Raw genomic sequence first — 21,385 nt, forward strand, 5'->3', positions numbered from 1 at the left:
CTTTGCTACGTACAATACTGTATAATTTATATTTGTAAGGTAACATATTTTGTAAATGCTTTTACTGTAAATACTGTATGTACTGTATCATTATTTATCACTATCATCATGCGCGTTAAATGCCTTGTTTGTTCTGAGCGTGGTTGTTTACTGAGCGTACACGCCGTCGTTTCAGGCGGCGTCATAAAGAAAAACATTTCATTTGGAAGTCCTAAGAAAAATACGTAAACTAAAACATTGGTAATAAACAAATCAACATACAGTACAGTACTGTATAATCAATATAATCGATGCAAAAACTAACCTATACATATATGTGTACTGTACACTAAATGAGTTTGTTTCTTCATTATGATCAGAGATGAACGTAAACAAAACATTGGTTGCCATTTTTTATCGTGCTTTTTAGGTGTTTAGGAAACGCATGATATAAAATCGCCTTTAATATTTGTGCCTGTTTTAGTTTAGGGTGCTGTAGTACATGCATTAAGTGTTCTGTACATTAAAGGGTGGTTTGTTAACAGTACTACGTACAAGGGAAGGTTTTAAAAGTCCGAATATACATGTTAAATAAATAGGTAAATATGATGTCACTACTTCGCGGATTTTCACCTATCGCGCCCGCGTCTGGAACCTATCTACCGCGATAAACGAGGGTTCACTGTATTTTCGTACTGCCCTGACAGGGCACAACAGCAAGTCCCTCGAGTTGTCCCAACGAGGAATTGCCGGCACTGAGAACCCTTCAAACTTGGGATCCCAAACGGCTGGATTCTGAGTCTTTGCCACCAAGGATGGGACGAACCTGAAGGTAGCCTAACGCCAACCCTTCGAGTGAGATACCTCGTACGACAGTCCGTGCAACTCCCCTACCCGTTTTGCTGATGCCAGAGCTAACAGAAAAACTGTCTTGAGGGTGAGTTCCTTGTCCAAGATGTCCTTTAGGGGTTTGAATGGAGGTTCTGACAGCATCTTCAGGACTCTGGCCACATCCCACAGGGGCACCCTACTAGCTTGAGGGGGGCACGATTGTTCGAAGCTCCTGATGAGCATCGACATATGTCTGGAGGCACCCAAGTCGATGCCCTTTAGGAGGAAGACTTGACCCAGAGCAGCCCGGACTCCTTTGATGGCTGGGATGGACATGTTTACCTCGTCCCTGAGATAGACTAGGAAGTCCGCTATCTCTGGAACGGAGGCCCTCAATGGTTTGATGTTCCTCGAGACGCACCACTTAGTGAATGTGGCCCACTTTGCCTGGTATACTGCTGCTGATGAACGCCTCAGATACCCTGACATCCTTGCTGCCGTTCTCGAAGAATATCCTTCCTTCCTCTGGAGACGCTCGATAACCTCCACGCGTGAAGGCAGAGGGATCGAGGGTTCTCGTGGAACCTTCGAAAATGGGGCTGCTGGAGAAGGTCTGGCCTGTCCGGAAGGGGCCAAGGTGGAAGGCGCACCAGTTCCTTTAGATCCGCGAACCACTCTCTCTGCGGCCACCAGGGCGCTACCAAAGTCATCCACAGGTTGTCCGCTCACCTCACCCTGTTGAGGACCTGTCTGAGCATCCCGAAGGGAGGGAAGGCATAAACGTCGAGGTTGTCCCAAGGAAGCTGGAAGGCGTCCTCGAACGCCGCTTCTGGATCTGGCACACGAGAACAAAACACGGGGAACTGTGCGTTCAGTCTCGTTGCGAAGAGGTACAACACTGGTCATCCCCATTTCTGAATGAGGGTCTTGGCCACTCCCGGGTGCAAGGACCACTCAGATCCTACCACTTGACCCATTCTGCTGAGGCCGTCGGCCAGGACGTTTCTCTTTCCTGGAATGAGCCTTGCTGAGATCTTGATCTGTTCCCCTTCGGCCCATTCCAGCAGTCTCAACGTGAGGACGCACAACTCCTTCGATTTTAGTCCTCCTTGTTTCTTTATGTAGGCCACCACCTTGGCGTTGTCGCACATCAGTGCCACGGTGTTTCCCGGAGCTGATGGACAAACTCTAGGCACGCTCTTCGCTCTGCCATCATCTCTAGTACGTTTATGTGCTAGTTTTTCTCTACGTCCGTCCAACTTCCTCTTGCTGTCCTGCCGAGGAGATGGACACCATACCCCTCCTTGGATGCATCCGTGAACAGAAGCATCTCGGGAGGGTCGGCTGCGAAGGGCATTCCCTTGAGGATGTTCGATCTGGCGATCCACCACTCTGGGACCTCCTTCGTCTCCGGGAACACCGGGACCACCTTGTGGGGAGAGTCTCTCTGGTTCCAGGTCTCCTTCAGGTTCCATTGGACTCCCCTGAGGGACTAGCTTCTCCAACGACACGAGGTGGCCTATCAGTCTTTGCCAGTCCTTGGCTCTCCTGGGCTGGTCCGACAGGAAGGGCCGGAGGATCTGGTCCAAGTTGTCCAGTCTCTCCGCGGAAGGGAAAGCTCTCGCCAACTGGGAGTCCAGGACCATTCCGAGGTAGGTCATCCTGATGGAGGGTATCAGTTGGGACTTCTCTAGGTTGATGATGATACCCAGGACTTTGCAAAACTGCAGGAGCTTCGCGCCATACTCTCTCAGTACTTCCATTGAGGCTGAAAGCAACAACCAGTCGTCCAGGTACCGAATCAGGCGGATGCCCTGTTCATGTGCCCAGGCTGAGACTGTTGTGAAGATCTGAGGGGCTGTGGACAGACCGAAGCAGAGGGTCTTGAGCTGCAACGCTTGGGCACCCCATTTCACCCTTAGGTACTTCCTGCTGAAGGGGTGAACGGGGATTTGGAAGTACGCGTCCTTGAGGTCTATGGACATCATGAAGTCCCCTTCCCTCAAGGCCGCTAGGACCGACTTCGGGGTGTCCATCTTGAAGTCGGTCTTGCACACGAACTTGTTGAAGGCTGAGAGGTCTATGACTGGTCTCCAGCCCCCTGTCGCTTTCTCCACCAGGAAGAATCTGCTGTAGAACCCCGGGCACGGGTTCTTGACTGGTTCTATCGCCCCTTTCGCCAGCATCGCAGAGACCTCTTCTTGTAGGGCCGTCCTTCACAAGGGGTCATTGGGTGCCAACCACTCTGCCTATTGATCTGGCATTAGAGGTGGGGGGTCCGCCAGGAAGGGCAACCTGTACCCTTCTTTCAGGACTGCTACGGTCCACGGATCTGCTCCGTGGTCTCACCATGCTTGCCAAGAATGTTTGAGGCATCCCCCCACCTGAGGCTTCGGCAGGAGTAGGAGGCCTCTCTCCCTATCTCATTCTAGAGGCGCGGCCTGAACGACCTCTTCTGGCTGCTGCATAGGAAGGTCTGAAGGATGATTGCGTTGAAGACATTCCTCTACGGGAGGGCTGAGAAGACTGAGACCAGTCCGTAGTAGGGGCGTCTCTCCTGGGTTGATTAGGTGAGGCATGAGGAGGATGGGAGACATCGGAGGGCGCCCTTCTATGGGTAGATCTTCTCGCTGGAAGGGGTCTGGAGTCTCCCGTATCCTTCAGCTTCCTGACCCTCTCTACCGTCTCTTCCACTGCCTTCAGGGGGAAAACTGAGTCATCCCACAGGGGTAGGCTCCTCAGGGACCTCGCTTCTCTGTCGGGGAGCCTCCTTACGAGCTTCTTGAGTACCGTATCCCTTTTTTGCAGAACCCAATTGGCGGCCTGCGCAATGGATTGATACGAGAGAAACTTAAGGGCTTTACCTCCCGAGCTAATCAGCTCCTTCAGTAAGGCCTGGTTCTCCGGGATAGTGAGGTCGTAGGAGGACTGGAAGCCTACCATCGTGGAGGCCCACCAATCCAGCCAGGAGGAATCGTTCACCAGGTCCTTGGCTATCTCCTACATCATGGCAGCTTCTGAAGGGGAGAAACAGATCGGGGCGGTAGTAGCCCTCTCTTCAGCTGCTCCTTGCCCCAGGATGGCGATTGCAGGTTCCACAGTACAGGGACTCGCGCTATGCCCTTCAGGAAGGTAAAACCGGCTCTGGGATTTTAGGTTTGTCCAGTCTGTGATGCCTATGAATGAGTCCTATTACCCTCCTGTAGGCCGAAATTTCTGCTGCTGAACCTTCTCCGTTGTCGTCCATTTCCTCCGTAAGACGTCCTGCTGCCTGTGACGGAGGTCCTCCGACAGAGGTCGCCGTGCGGGGGGGAGTAAACATCTTGGACTGGTCCAACTTCGGCGGCTCAGGGCATAGCAAGGGCATCGCCGTAGGAACGGAGGCCTCCGTCCTGGACTTATCTCTGCTTAAGGAGGTCCAGGTAGATGCGGGCTTGCTCGTCGAATGGAGTTGCTTGTCTCGTTCCTGCCGACTCGACGTTGACTTGGAGGTCGGGATGCGGCTGCCAGACCGAAGGGGCGACTCTCTCCGCTGGGCGGATGGAGTCGGAACCTTCGCGGACTTATGCCTGTCCGCTGGGACCTGAATAGACGACTCCCTCCGTCGATCGTATCTGCCGCTGGATACGTACCTTACTGGTGAGCAAGCCCTTGGGAGCCAGTTCGAGGGGCCCAGAACTGCTGACATCTCTAGAAGTTTCCTACGAGGGATGACGGCCCATTCTTCCCCGGGGGAGTCACTTCTCCTAAACTTCCTCCTGGGGGATATAGAGCGCCTACCCCCGTGGCGGGATCTGGAGCGGGAGCGAGAACAAGAACGTCTCCTGCGGGACCTCTCACGACGTCTCCTATGGTCCCTCGGGGCTCCGTCTTCCGAGGAGCAAGAGTAGGCTTCGACCGAGGAGCCCGACGACTTGCATGTTCTCACCGGCGGGCCCGACTCGTGCCACGTTGTAGATGTGTCCACGCGTTGCTCGATGGAAGAATAGGGCTGTAGGAAGACGGACGGAAACGTAGCTGAAGGCGCTGGAGGGGAGTGTTGGAGTTCCTCAATGGGGGACCAGGTTTCAAAACCTTCCTCCATCCTCAACGGAGACCTGAAGGGCGTCTTCGGCGGCGCCCACGCGAGGGAGTCCGACGGCGGTGAGTCTTCCTTCTCGGCGGAACCCTCGGCTGCGGAAGGACCTGAAAAACACGCCCATGAGGCGGGAGAAGAGGTAGGCACAGTTATTCCCCACATAGGATCATCTGAGGAGACGGGCCCTGCTTGCACCAGGGTTCCGTCCCCCGAACACACTCCCGTCCCTCCCTCAGGCCCCTCACCTGCCTGTAATGATGCCACAATACCACTATCTCACAAATCAGACTCCCTGGGAGGGCAACAGGCCTCTTCCCCGCAACCAACTTACCTCGTCCCCTACTCTGGGTAGGGGAAGGCAGCAGCGAGGCTCTGTCTGACGAAATGCCCGGCCAAGCAAGAGGAGAAGAGACGTTCGGCTTCTTAGGCGATCTCTTAGACGCCTTCTTTTGGTGCCGTAACACACCCACTGCACCTCGTTCCAGGACTCGCACTCCGGACACGTGGCTATAGGGGAACACACACTGCCTCTACACGAAGAACACAAGGAGTGCGGGTCAACTTCAGGTTTCAACAGGAAAGCACCACACGATTTACCGGCCATAGGCCCAGGACAACAGCGGGGATGCTCCATTACGCACTAGTAAAGCACCGCGAGACACAGAAACACAAGGGAAAGGATAAGGGGGAACACAAAGGTACCACGTGGGAACCCCGAGACACAAAGGGTCGCACTGGATAAGGAGATCGTCGTGATGTTATCGCGACGCGACCAGAGAACTTACTGGGGATCAAGACCTGAGCAAGCATGCTCTCTGACCCGGGGTCGCCTCAGGGCGTGTATCACACCACCTGAGGTTGCCCGTCATAGAAAACGGGAGTAGGGTAAACTACACAAAACTCTGGTCGGTTGGGAGGAGATCCCAGATATTCCTAAGAAAGTAGTTCGAGGTAAGTACTCGGTGTTGGAACAAATACAGATTTTGGGGATTCCATGACCTTGATTCTGCAAAAATCACAAGTAGAAGAAGGAGTACAGCACTTGGGCAAACAGGATGGGAAGAGACCTAGACCAGGCTCATGATAATGCTATATGGATGCGCATCAAGACCGCAATAGGTTCTCATACTACCTTCAACAACACTCATGATCCCTCTCACACAAAGTGAAAAGGGAAAGCACAACAAACTCAAGCATAAAGCACAGCGCAAAAGCGGTTGTAAACAAGCCTGCCTGCTGCGGCAACCAGATGAGTAGAGCTGTCTCACTGACTTGGTCTCTCCTCCCCACTGTAGATGGGATAACTGGTAATCATACCAGACTCCTAGATCTTCTTTAATTCTGGTCATAACTAAATGACTAAGAAGTAAACCATTTAAATGACAAGTTTGTATTTGCGTGGGAACAAATACAAATTACTTAATCATAAAATTTTGATATGTCAAATAAGGGAATAAAATTCTTTATACATATAATTTTTCTCCTAATTAAACTATGCATTCTTGATTATAACTTACAATTATTTAATTAACCACATACTGATTATAACTAAGCACTGAAGCCTTTCACTGATATACCTCCATTTATCTATTAAAGTGCTTGTAATGTTATGTTGAAAATGTTAACATAAATCTCTCTTTGTACTTCATATAAGACAGACATACCGTATATTTCCGCGTATAAGGCGACCTTCATATAAGACGAGGTACAAAATTTGAGCAAATTTTTATGAATTTATCTCATATCGGTAGTATAAGACGACTGCTCAATCATAAAACCATCTGTGTATAGCCTAGGCTAGCTTTTGCAACACCAGATATCTTATGAAATATAGGTTATGTAAAGATGATGATATTACTTACTGTATTCTTATAAATTAAAAATTAAATGAAATAACAAAACAAATCCTAGCCTGCATTGTTTTGTTTACATTCATCAGCTGCTCACGTACGAAATGCCCCTTCCTTCTCTTTCTTCTTCTTCTTTGATGTTCTTTGATGTTCTTTGCGAGTTTGTTATAAAATCATAGGATAATGTAAAGGTGGAAAGTGTCAAAAAATAATTTTAAAAATACGGATCTCAAATGCCATGGATGGCAGTGAAGACGATTTATTGTACGAATGTGACGACGAAGCCAAAGTCGACTCACCGGAACCGGACTGGAATCCTTACGATGATGGCGTATATGATAAATCTCGTGATATGTTCGAACTGCTTTTCGAAACAGACAGTGATAACGGTGAGGAGTTTTAGTGGTGTTAGATTTATACATATCGCAGGTTTGATGTTTAATATTAATTGGAAATAAAGTTTTACAAATTTTTAGATTTTAAATGCAATACTGTAATGTACCATAATTTTTATTGAGAAATAAAGATTGTACCTTTTGTAATCCATAATTGTTATTTACAGCTAAAATTAATAATTTTTAAACAAATAAATAATATGATATCCTATATGTTATTACTATCGTAATTAACACTAGCATTAAAATTACTGAAAGGTTAGCAGGAAAAAGTTGCTAACGCAACCAATACTCGATGTTTACATTTTTTCAGCTGAGCTCGTATGGTTAAAAGTTGGAATTATTCCTCGAATTTATCATTTATGCCATTTTTGTAGATATGTCAATAATATATACGGTAAAAATTGTTTCATTACTTTCATTATACTGTACATTTATATATTAACATAAATCATTTCATGTGTATCGGTGGTTATCGCACCTCAACCTAGGCTAGCCTACTGATAAACCAGACATAGAATTCAAGGTGTGATTTTTATAACGGTTGTATAAGACGACCCCCCCATTTTTAATGGTTAAATTTTGGAATACAGGGTCGTCTTATACGCGGAAATATACGGTACTTTTAATGTTACTTTAGTCATTACTTCTCATTTATAGTTTATTTTTCCCCTTACTTCCTTTCCTCACTGCGCAACTTTTTCTGTTGGAACCATTGACCTTGTAGGGTTGTACCCAAGCTGGTAATAATAATAAGACCTACAGCAAACTAATCATAAACCTTACATCTTATTCACAGATATTAATGAAAGCAGATAAACAGCAATAATGATACATTAAAACATCAAATCATTAACAATCCAAAATCATAAAAAAGTATTCTTATAATGTAAATAAAAATTAAAACTATGACAGTCTTTCTTGTATCATGAATATCAAAATAGCACTTATATTTAATAATAAAACTCAATAATCAAGACTTACCTCTAAACTAAACTTCATTCCAAAAATTACTTCTGGAGCTCTGTAAAATAACGTTTGCAATTCAAAGTCAGAGTAATACAGAGATAACTCTTCGTCAGTATTCCGTAACGCATTACCAAAGTCAACAACCATTATTGATGACAGGTCGTCCTCTGAAAGATAAAATTTTGCTTGAAAATAAAATAAAATGAAAAATAATATTCAGTACAAAAAACACTTCCTTACTGGTAGGCAAAACTAGTGCAATGTAACAAGCTCAACAAATAGGAACCAAAATTATAAAATGTTACTAGTTTTTAAAAGTAACTTGTATGTTCCCTAACTATACAAACCTACATCCTTTATTGGAAGCTGGAGATGGGAGTTAAGCTTTCATCAAGGTAGTTACTGATGCTGGTGGGTGGATAGTAAGCCACGCTCACTTGCCAAGTAGTGCAACCTTCACATTGACCTTTAACACAAGCCTTGCAGGGTGGATGGAGGTGGCCAGTGCAACTTGAAGGACTATACTCAGGTTTATGTACAGTAGTTAGGAAAAATACAAATTACTTTCTAAAATTTATGGTATATTCCTACACAACTACAAACCATCATCATTGAATAGGAGACTCATCCTTAGGAGGGAGGAAGTCCCTATAACCAGTAGGACTGTGTTACCAACTCATGAAATGAAAAATTAACTTTGGTCCTGTGGAGGAGCAAAAGTGATGATTCTTGTTAACCTTATAACTACCTAAGCATGAAGTTGTTGCAGGTATTAGGTCGCTATCAGGAGACTGGCAAGCGGTTGCAAAAGAACATGCATCTGAAAGGATACATTACATCTATCCTCCCCTTGTCTGGTAGATGAGGGAAGCACTTCAATATAAAACTTATCTGTAATGAAAAGTTATCCAGTCATGAGGCTTACCTGCATCTAGTGTCTGGTCCAGCCCATGAAAGAACGACTGCTCCGGCCCAAAAAAGAACGACTGCTCCACTCCAATATAGGAGAAGATAGAAGAGGAGGATGCAATGACATTCTTACCTGTTCTAGACTAAGTCACAAAATCTATCATAATCCCTTCGCTACGATGACATCATTACATGTCAAAAACATGCCTGGTGTTACTGTACATCTAGATAGGTCATCATTATCATTATTACAAGATAAGCTGCAAATATAAACCATATGGATGTAAAAACTAGTCGGTATAATTAGTACATATATACATATACCAAGGCACATCCCCCAGTTTTGGGGGGTAGCCGACATCAAACAAAAGAAACAAAAAAAGGGGGACCTCTCCTCTACATTCCTCCCAGCCTGACAAAGGACTCAACCGAGTTTAGCTGGTACTACTAGGGTGTCACAGCCCACCCTGCCCCGTTATCCACCACAGATGAAGCTTCATAACGTTGAATCCCTACCGCTGCTACCTCCATGGTCATCTAAGGCACCGGAGGAAGCAGCAGGGCCTACAGGAACTGCGTCACAATCGCACGTCATTCATTCCTATTTCTAGCGCGCACTCTTGCCTCTCTCACATCTATCCTCTTATCACCCAGACCTTTCTTCACTCCATCTATCCACCCAAACCTTGGCCTTCCTCTTGTACTTCTCCCATCAACTCTTGCATCCATCACCTTCTTTAGCAGACAGCCACTTTCCATTCTCTCAACATGGCCAAACTACCTCAACACATTCATATCCACTCTGGCTGCTAACTCATTTCTTACACCTGTTCTCACCGTCACCACTTCGTTCCTAACCCTTTCTACTCAAGATACACCGGCCATACTCCTTAGACATTTCATCTCAAACACATTTAATTTCTGTCTCTCTGTCACTTTCATTCCCCACAACTCTGATCCATACATCTCAGTTGGTACAATCACTTTCTCATGCAGAACTCTCTTTACATTCATGCCCAACCCTCTATTTTTTACTACTCCCTTAACTGCCCCAACACTTTGCATCCTTCATTCACTCTCTGACATACATCTGCTTCCACTCCACCATTTGCTGCAACAACAGATCCCAAGTACTTAAACTGATCCACCTCCTCAAGTAACTCTCCATTCAACATGACATTCAACCTTGCACCACCTTCCCTTCTCGCACATCTCATAACCTTACTCTTACCCACATTAACTCTCAACTTCCTTCTATCACACACCCTTCCAAATTCTGTCACTAATCGGCCAAGCTTCTCTTCTGTGTCTGCTACCAGTACAGTATCATCCGCAAATAACAACTGATTTACCTCCCATTCATGGTCATTCTCATCTACCAGTTTCAATTCTCGTCCAAGCACTCGAGCATTCACCTTTCTCACCACTCCATCAACATACAAGCTAAACACCCACGGCGACATCACACATCCCTGTCTCAGCCCCACTCACACCGGAAACCAATCGCTCACTTCATTTCCTATCCTAACACATGCTTTACTACCTTTGTAGAAACTTTTCATTGCTTGCAACAACCTTCCACCAACTCCATATAACCTCATCACATTCCACAATGCTTCCCTGTCAACTCAATCCTACGCTTTCTCCAGATCCATAAACGCAACATACAACTCCTTACCTTTTGCTAAATATTTCTCGCATATCTGCCTAACTGTAAAAATCTGATTCATACAACCCCTACCTCTTATAAAACCACTCTATACTTCTAAGATTGCATTCTCTGTTTTATCCTTAATCCTACTAATCAGTACTCTACCATATACTTTTCCAACTACACTCAACAAACTAATACCCCTTGAATTACAACACTCATGCACATCTCCCTTACCCTTATATTGTGGTACAAACTCAATCTACTGGTACCATTGACAACACAAAACACATATTAAAAAATCTCACCATCCATTCAAGTACAGTCACACCTTCCTTCAACATCTTAGCTCTCACACCATCCATACCAGATGCTTTTCCTACTCTCGTTTCATCTAGTGCTCTCCTCACTTCCTCTCTTGTAATCTCTCTTTCATTCTCATCTCCCATCACCGGCACCTCAACACCTGCAACAGCAATTATATCTGCCTTTTATATTACCAAAGTAGAATCACATCACACTCTCTAGCCAATGGTTACATTTCCTAGCCGAGGCATTACTCAAACCCCCCAAATGAGGCGAGGTGGTAATAGGAGTGGCTAAGTTCTCGGTATGCACTTCACGACGATTCTTCACAAGAGGTAGCAGCATCTGCTGGTACTGCAACCGCTACGAAACTGAAAATTATACATGCGAATATTCTTCCTACTGTGGGAATGTTCGAAATGCATTCCTAGCAGAAGAAGAAGACAAGTACAAGTCAGAGAAGTTGTACATGGTGACCATGTTCATGGAGCTGGCATGCATCATCATGTTTGCCCTGCTTGTTAATTAAATGAACCACCACACTCCTGCTTGAACTGAAGAACGAAAGGGATGACAGCCTATGCAATAGTACAGTACTGCATGAGGGTGAGTGTGTTCAGTCTCAATCTACACAGTGACAGGGGGTTGAGTGAGCAAATCTATCTAAATATCTAGCCATCATTTTTGACAGGTTGCATATACTAGTAATATTATAACAATAATAAATGTAAATACCTGTCCCATCCACTGAAACGTATTCTCGGGAATGAAGCGTTCCCGGTACGTAACCTCTTGTGAGAAGAAAACGTAGTAATTTTTTCTTTCAGAGTGGATACCTTCCTATTACGTACCATCAATTCCGCGTGTATGCAGGGAGAGAGAGATCAGGGGAGGTTTTCATCACTTTGTTGAGTAAGAGAAACAATCTGAAGACTCTCATTCAACACTGGCAGATTTCTTCTGGGAAGCTTTTGTTGATCATGCACATGCAAAGTTGTCACTGAAGTGTCTCAGAAACATCCTGAGGAAGGACAGCAGCTCTGTCCTGACCAGCAGTGTGTCACTGAAGTGTCTCAGAAACATCCTGAGGAAGGACAGCAGCTCTGTCCTGACCAGCAGTGCTTATGCTTGGTCTTGCATGAGACATAAAACTGGTAGAGGATGCATCAGTTCCTGTATCTCTTACCAAAACATTCTCCTGTTAGGAGAGTTGGGTTTGTTACAGCGGTGCTTCCCAATTAGCAGGGTATATTCTCAGCTCATGCAAAAGTAAAGTACTGATGTTTCTTCTCGATATGGGACAACATACAGACCTTACTCCTCCTAGAAAGAGGTCATGCACGAGAAAAGGGTGTGTGAACAACCATACTGAGTGCTCAGATACCTAGCTACTGCTGTTTATCGATGTTTCTTCCTGCTATGAGCCAACTCTCAGCACACCCTCAAGAAGGGAGGTTCCTGGTGTTGCAATCTTTCTCATTGGGAAAGAAACTCCTATCAATTAATCTTCTTGGACTTCTTCAAAAGATGTCTTCTACTAGATCTTTTCCTTAAAGTTACTGGAAAGACTTAACAAAAATGAGACAGGGGATAAGGAATAACTTGAAGTTCGTCCCCTGAGGACAAACAAAATCCCTATTCCCATTGTAATCATCATTGTGAGGCTCAATGCGGAGGGGATAGAACAGCAACAAACATGCTAACCACAGGAAAAAGTATGTTTGACAATGGCCAGCAGCACAGAATACTGTTACACACTAAAGATTATCAGGAAAAAGTGCAATCCTTGGCTTCTTCCATTAATGTTTTTCTGACAAAACTGTCTGCTAGAGCATTTATTCAATCTCAAAGATAATCAAAAGATTTAAAGAGCCCGATGAGGATACCGAAAAGTACGTCTGTATTTTCCAGCAGCATAAGTCAATGTGAGGTTTGCTTTACCTCTACTCCCACCCAACAGACAACCACTGCTTACCTTGTTAAAAGTTTAATGGGAGTTTCCAGCTTCGCTGAAGTCGTACTCTTACAACAGGTCGATGGTTTGTATTATGAGTAGGAACAAATACTGACAAGTGAAAGGGCTCCAAGTCATCATTTCTATTGGGAATTAATTGTCTTTAGTTAATGTATAAGATGAATATATCAACTTGGTATTCATATACAACTTACCTTTACACAGGAGAATATTTTCTGGCTTGAGATCTGCATGGATAACATTTTGCTTGTATAAGAAACCAAGGACGGTGAGCAACTTTACAGTGAGGTCTCTGATGTGTGGTAATGCCGAGGCTTCACGAATGTTCCTTTGGTCATAATGATTATATAGGGGCGTCGGACTCAAAAACTCAAAAACCAAACAATAATGAGGACCATACAAAAATTGGTTCTGAAATAAGAAAATTTTATAAGTACTGTATTAGATACAGATATGCATTTTTTAACTTACTTCTCAATACACATCTGCCAAATAAATTTCTCCATAGTTACTTTTGTGAAATCAGAAAGTAACAGCTAATTACCATAATTCACTTTATTGAGCATGTAATCTGATACAGTACCTGAATTAAAATCACTGAGAAAACGAAAAAAATATTCAACTATATATTACAAATAAAGCATTACAAAAAGTAATTTAAGACTTGAACTTACCAAGAGTCTGGCAAATGGCACGTGTAACCAAGGGTCTGCTCTATGCAGCTCTAGTAATATGTCTGCTTCCTGAGAACCAATGGGCTTATAAACGCGATGCAATACTTTAATGGCTAAAGGTCGATCATTATGAAATGTATCCTGTCATGTGAAAAGAAAAATATATACTGCATTAAGAAAACAATTTTTTGCAATTTGTGGCCTTAACTTTATCTATTTTACAAAAGCTATAAGTTTCAAAGAATTATGCAAACAGTTCTCCAAAAATATCACAAATTCTTAAAGTTTTATGTATTTTTTCAAGATATACATACCATCATCCTTTACATAGGGAATGTTTTCAGCGCAATCTGACTGGCCGTTGAATTGTTTTAACAAGCAGTTATGACCTTTCAGTTCAGGACAGAGAGGTGGTTGAGGAGAGAAGTTTACTCTAACAGACTCAGGTTTGTATAGCTAGGTAAAAATACAAATTATTTAAAAATTTTTGCAATTTGTTCCTATGTGAAATACAAACCATCGTCTCTAGGTAGGGAGGCTCACTGCTTGGTGGATTGAAGTCCCCCAATAACTAAATTGGTTGGTTCTTTTTCTTCCCTGGAAATGCCAATCTACCTAGTCCCGTACGGAAGTGAAGGAGACGACCCAAGCAACCTTCTATCTGTCTATCATTGGGAAGCATAGACTAATCGGCCCTGGCCTGTCCAAAAGGATTGGTACATGGTCAAAGGAGGGATCCCTTCCCCGGAAAAGAATAGCAGTCCAGAATAATACTGTATACCTAGTGCAGTATATGATGATCAATGGAATGGTATACGAGGGGCATTCAGCAAGGATTTCCCCTGACCCACTTCCAACAGACATAGACAGACCCATCTTGAAAGTTATTAGACTTTCTCGACATAGGCACCATCCAGGGTTATGCATTTTTCCCATAGTTTTATGCAACTCTGAAGACCTTGTTTGTAAAAGTCGGTGGGTTGAGCTTCAAACCATGACTCCGCCTTGGAAATCAGTGTCTCATCATCTGGAAAATGTATTCTTCAAAAATGACTTCATGGTTGGAAAGAGGTGAAAGTCAGATGGTGCCAGGTTAGGAGAATTAGTAGGGTGCAAAAGAATTTCATAGCCATCAGTGTGCTTGTCAGGGCAATATGAGAGTTGTGAACTGGAGCATTGTCTTGCAGGAGTCTGACTCCTCTGCTCAGCATGCTGCACTTTTTGAGTTTGATGGATTATCACAATTTACGCAATAGTGAATCATAGCAAGTCCTAGTAATTGTGGTACCCTTGGCCAGGAAATCAGTCATCACCCCTCCGTACTGGTCCCAAAAGATTCTAAGTGTGACCTTTCCTGCAGAGGGTTGCAATTTGCCTTCTTTGGGGGTGGAAGATCAAAGGGCTTCCACTGCATAGACTGGAGTTTAGTCTCAGGATCATAGTGATAGACCCATGTTTCATCCTGTGCAATGAGTCAAAAAAGGCTTCCTGGTTTTGTTGACATGTCCAAAAGAACCTCCTACTTCTGAAAAGAAGGAGCCTGGGAATGCCCCGTGCACACACCTTATGCATGTGCAAATGATCCTGAAAGATTTTTTCCACAGATCCTACACTTATCTTCACAATTTGGGCTATGTGACAAAGAGTTATACAGCAGTCTTCCAAAACAGCAGCATCTACTTGATGGATGGTCTCTTCATCCATGGCAGAATGGGGGCGTCTAGGAAAGGGTACTGCTTCGGCAATGTTCGGCCACACTTGAACTCGCGATTCCAGCGTTTTACAACATCATTTGATGGGGCAACATCTCCACAAGTTTCATTTATTTCATCAAAGGTCTGTTTCGGAGTACAACCTTTTAAATATAGAAACTTGATCACTGCTCGGTGCTTGACTGGGTCAATAGTCATCCCTTACATCAATCTAACAAAGGTAAAAAATAAATTTGTACATAATTTGAATTTTTCCTGGCATACAAACCTGGAGCTATCTATAGAGGTATTACTTTCGGCGTTGCTGAAAGACGAGCCAAGATAATTTTAGTGAGGGATAACTACCCCATCTGCTAGTTAGCAGGTGTAGATGAGGTAGACTGGCTAGCCCGCTCACTCACACCTCTCAGCTGAGTAACCACTATGCTTTCTGGCAGGACTTCTAGGGGGATTGGGTGGCGGGCCAATTTGTATAAATAACTCCAGGTTTGTATGCTAGGAAAAATACACATTACTTACAAATTTGTCATGTGTTCTGGCGCAAATATAAACACTCCGCTATTCATAGGGGCGACTCATTCTTAGGAGGGAGGATGTCCTCACCAACTGGCCTTTGTCATGACCCGGAGTTCTCTGTATTATGATCTGTGATTGATTGTAGTAGGAACCTTACCCTCACTAAAATCAAGCGCCAATATAAGGTAATTCACTTGACAGCAGACTGCAGAAGCTTGTGTGTGATTGAAACTAGCAGTGTGGCTTGTCTCTAACGTAGGAACTCGAGTACAAGAACTAGAGTTCTTAAGACTTGACCAATATTATTATTATTATTATTATTATTATTATTATTACTACCCAAGCTACAACCCTAGTTGGAAAAGCAAGATGCTATAAGCCCAAGGGGTCCAACAGGGAAAAATAGCCCACTGAGGGAAGGAAATGAATAAATGATGAGAATAAATTAACAATATATCATTCTAAAAACAGTAACAGCGTCAAAACAGATATGTCCTATATAAACTATGAACAATGTCAAAAATAGATATGTCATATATAAACAATAAAAAGACTCATGTCAGCCTGGTCAACATAAAAACATTTGCTCCAACTTTGAACTTTGGAAGTTCTACTGATTCAACTACCCGATTAGGAAGATCATTCCACAACTTGGTAACAGCTGGAATAAAACTTCTAGAATACTGTGTAGTATTGAGCCTCAAGATGGAGAAGGCCTGGCTATTAGAATTAACTGCCTACCCTCCCTAAAAGAGGTATTGGGGATATAAAGTATTATTCTATACTTAGGAAGCACAAGGGAAATGAGCCTTACCTGCAGTGAGGTGAGGTCAGCTGTGCTGAGGCTTGCAGAGCTGTATTCCCCATGGGGGGAGAAGGTGAAAGGAGGGAGCCAGTCATTCTTACTCATTCACCACAGTCTAACCCGGGTAACCTCAGCCCTCTATCCTCTGTACTTGTCCATCAAGAGCTTCAGATGTTTAGATCACTTGTTGTGCAGCCACCACAGGACCAATGAGAAAGGTCTCCATGTTCCTGTGGGTTACGTCTTGCAGGTAGTGGGCGATGAAGGTCATTTGACGCTTCCACATGCCTGCTTGCATTACCTGTGCCACAGTAGTTTTTCTTGAATGCCAGGGATGTTGCAATGCCCCAGACGTCATGAGCTCTGGATCGTTTGGAAGGAGGGGGGTTTGGATTGAGTGCTCTCTTTCAATCACCTTCCGAATCTATGAGGAAATGGTATTTCTCGGGACCCTCCTCTTGACCTTCCCCGTGCTAACGAAAAGTACTTGCACATGGGGGCGAACTGCTGTAGTTATTTTCAGGTAACACCTCAGATTCCTTACTGGACTAAGTACCAGTTGGTCTGGATATTTGGTTACAGAACGAAGACTCTCTATTTAGAATGGGCCAAACCTAGATGTAATCCAGCACACCCGGATTTTGAGTCTTAGCAATGAACTCAGGGACGCAGCTGAGAATTACTTCTCCCCATCTCCTAGAGTGGGAGACATCAGACTACATAGCAAAGCGAGTAGGAACACTGTCTTCCACGTGAGGTAGCGATTTGAAGCCTGGCGTAATGGTTCGTAAGGGTGGCCCTTCAGAGACTGAAGAACCTGAACCATATTCCAAGGAGGAGGTCTAAGTTCCAACTGAGGACAAGGAAGCTCATAAGTACATATGAGAAAGGAAAGTTTCAACGAGGAGGAAATATCCAATTCCAGTTTAAAGGTGAGACTCAAGGCTGAGCGGTAGCCTTTGACTGCCTTAACCAAGAGAAGCATTTTTTCCTGAAGGTGCATGGGGAACTCCGCTATAATTGGAACAGAGGCATCGAGGGGAGAGATACCCCTTTCATAACACCAACCACAGAAAACTGACCACTTTGCTAGGTAGACTGCTTCTGTGGATTGTCTGAGGTTTCCAGCCATTCTTTTCGCAACTCGTTGCAAAAAGCCTCTCTGTGTAAGGAGGTGCTAGACAGTCTCCAGGCGTGAAGCCAAAGCAAAGCTATGGCTCTGTGATAAATGTTGGCAAGAGGTTGTTTGAGCAGGATGTGTCATGGAGGGAGTTCCCTCCTGATCTCTGAGGAGGTGCAGGAGGTCCGGGAGCCATTCTGCATGATGCCATAGTGGAGCTATTTGAGTCATTCGTAAGTTGTGACCAGCTCGGACCTGGTTGAGGACTTGATTGATTTGAGGTTTACTGGCATCATGACATTCAAGGTCATTGATGCCGATATTGTTTACTGTAAAAATAAAAAAAATAAAATAAAAGAATATCCTATTAAAACCATAAAAACAAAGGTGTCATTTTAAAAATTAAATGTCTTTCAGATGACCTGCTTCTGAAATAGAAAGCTAAAAATACCACAAGTACGGTAGGACACATCATGTCCAAGAATCTTAGCAAGGATGAACCTGCCATCCTCACCTTGAGCCTCAAACAGATATCTATTTCTTTGACTACTGTATGTTGAGCATTCGGTCAAAAAATGCCTCACTGTCAATGGTACCAAACAGACGTCGCAATATGGTTGATGTTGGCCAGCCAGCAAAAACTGGTGTGTCAGCCGAGTTCAACCAATGCAGACGACAAAGAGTAGTCTCTCACTTTCAGGGCATCCCATTATACCTCCAAGGATATATAACATTACTTATTTTTCTCATCTTACTTTCAAGTACACCATCCCAATGCCATTACCAATTATTATTAATAAAATTCTTAATTGCAGGTAAAAATTCATTACTAGGAATGGGTAACTTCTTGATAGCAACTCAGCTGCAGCATTCTTGGCCATTGAATCTGCCTTCTCATTTCCAGACACACCTAAGAGTGCCGGAACCCAACAAAATCGAACTGTTATACCTTTCATACGAATATTAAAAGCCACTCTAAAATGTTTAAAACTAAAGGGTTATTGGAATTAAAAACTTCTAAAGCTTGTAGGACACTTCTTGCATGACTAAATGGTAAAATTGCCCTCATCTTGTAACACTTTCTCGATAGCAGTTAGTATGCCGTATAGTTTGACCATAAATAGGGAAGCTGTTAGAGGAAGTGCACCTCCACAATTAAAAGCATTACTATATACTCCAAATCCAATGCCGGCATCGGATTTGGAGCCATCAGTATATATAAAAGTAGATTCCTTATGTTCTGCAACATGTTCCATAAAAAGAGACCCGACTTCTATGTCAGTCATATTCTTTTTAACTCTAATAAAATATTTACAGAAAGATACCTCTGGTAATTTCTATGAGTGGAAGCACCTTACTTCTAACTGCATCAAGACTGTGTATCAGTTGTTTCACCTGAAAACCGTAAGGTTGAGGGGATTTTGAGTGCATCTCAAAGTATGTCGAGTGCTTTACAAAGCTTGCAGTTTTGACAAGCTAAAGAATTAGGAGGCTTTTGTAACCTAAACCAATACCGAATAATAGAAGACTTTTGGTAAAGGTTTAAAGGTAATTCTCCAGCATCCACAAGGAGGCTTGGAAGAGGCAAAGTTCTAAATGCTCTTGTTGCCAATCTTTAGTCGACTTGGCGTGGCTGAGTATATTTCACACTCATAAGTAATTTTTGAAAAGATTAGGGCCTTGTATAACTTTAAAATAGTTTTGCAATCTGCCCCCATAATGTAGGGGACAAAACTTTAAAAAGCTTCAAGGCATCAAGACATTTTGCTTTTAATGATTTTAAGTGAGAAACCCATGTCAACCTACAATCAAGTACCAAGCCTAAAAACCTTGCTTCATTTGCACATGGAATCCGTTGGCCTTTGATGTACATATCAGGGTCTGAATGTACACCCCAAATACGATAGAAATGTACAATAACAGTTTAACTTGTCGAAAACTTAAATCTATTCATATCAGCCTATTGAATTATTTTGTCGTTTGCGAGTTGTAACTTTCTCTCAACCATTGCCATTCTAGCTCCAGCAAATGATTTAGAGAGATCTACAAATAGTGTTGAGAAAATATCTTCAGGAAAGAAGAATAGTGCGAAGTGTTACACTTAGAACACTACCCTGGGGAACTACTTCCTGACTTTTTCTCTCTGATAAGAGTATCCCCCACTCTCACTTGAAAAAATCTATGTAAAATGAATGATTGAATGAACAATGGTAGCTCTCCTTGTAATCCCAAATTATGAATGATTTCAAGTATACCATATCTCCATGCAGTATCATATGCCTTTTCAAGGTAAAAAAAGAAAAATAAAAAAAGACCGTTACATGGTGCTGTTCGGAAGCAAAGGCTTCACAAATAGGTGACTAAAGTCGTATCAACGCATCAGTCATTGAGTGCATTTTTCTAAATCCACACCGGATAGGTGATAAAATACCCTTCTTTTCCATGTACCACATCAGTCTTGCATTGACCATCTTCTCCATGATCTTACATAAGCAAGATGTCAAGACAATTGGTTGATAGTTTGCTGCTATAAACTTATCCTTACTGGGTTTTAAAAAGGCTAACACAATGGCTAATTCCCAAACACTTTGATAACTATGATCATGCCATTTTCTCTTAATAATGCTTAAAATAAATGACTTTGCATTAACAGGTACATGTTTAATCATTGCATATGAAATTCCATCAGGTCCAGGGGCTGTATCATTACATATAGAAAGTGCAGAATCAAATTCTCTTTCAGTAAAAAGAGAATTGTATGACTCTTCCCTTCCTGTTGCAAAATTTAAAATTTTCTTTTCTTCAATGCTCCTATATTGGTGACCAGGGGGCTGCTTCACACTTGCATGATACATTTGAGAAATGATCAGTTAGGGCATTGCTAACCTCGGTTGATCCAGTCACATGCTGATAATTATCTCTCAACGCAGGTGGTGGGTTGGGGGTGAATTTGTCAGCTATCTTTTTTACTTTCCTCCAGATAGAGGAGGGTGGTGTTCTAATGTTAATGGAGGAAACAAAAGATACCCAAGACTGGCGCCTAGCTTCTTCTTTCATGGTACGACGGAATTGTGCTCTACATTTCTTGTATATAATCAAATTGTCCTCAGTATGGCACCTACGCAATAGAGTTAATCGAGTTAAAGACCTTCTTGTGGCTCAGTGCAGGGCATTTACAGTATTTCTGCAGACCACCAGGGAACTGGTCATTGTTTGAATAACCTTGTTGTTTTGGGAATTGAATTAACTCCTGCTGTATGAAGGGTTCTATTCAGTTAAGTCTATGGCATCATCAATATTTTCAAACTGCTCTGCATTCCCTTCAATTTTGCTTAGCTCACGAAATCTATCCCAGTGTGTGGGCTCTCCTGTATTAAGGAGCCCGACATCCTAGTTTTCCACAATTGATGATATGATATTGTTCCTTGTGTTTGCTAAAACATCACCCCATAAAGGATGTCTACCATTCATACCTCCCAGTAAGAAAAAAAGTTGAGGGAGATGTTGAATGACCTCTACTAAATTATCATAAAAAATATTATCATTTGGAGGCAAGTACAGAGAGTATATTGTATATTTTCTCCCTAAATCAATTCATACAACCACTGTCTGCAG

General features: G+C 43.3%; 1 protein-coding gene across 1 annotated transcript in view; it reads right to left on the reverse strand.

Annotated features, from left to right (window-relative positions):
* LOC137630701 (serine/threonine-protein kinase minibrain-like) overlaps positions 1 to 21,385 on the reverse strand; it is a 168,105-nt gene that overhangs the window by 77,351 nt on the left and 69,369 nt on the right. The window contains exons 4-6 of the mRNA XM_068362334.1: positions 13,618 to 13,758; positions 13,138 to 13,354; positions 8,118 to 8,269 (exon numbers count right to left, since the gene is read on the reverse strand). Of these exons, the coding sequence (XP_068218435.1) occupies positions 8,118 to 8,269; positions 13,138 to 13,354; positions 13,618 to 13,758 (510 nt within the window). The remainder of the gene's footprint in view (positions 1 to 8,117; positions 8,270 to 13,137; positions 13,355 to 13,617; positions 13,759 to 21,385) is intronic.

This window comes from Palaemon carinicauda, chromosome 38, assembly GCF_036898095.1.
Source record: "Palaemon carinicauda isolate YSFRI2023 chromosome 38, ASM3689809v2, whole genome shotgun sequence".
In the NCBI taxonomy this organism is placed as follows: Eukaryota; Metazoa; Arthropoda; class Malacostraca; order Decapoda; family Palaemonidae; genus Palaemon; species Palaemon carinicauda.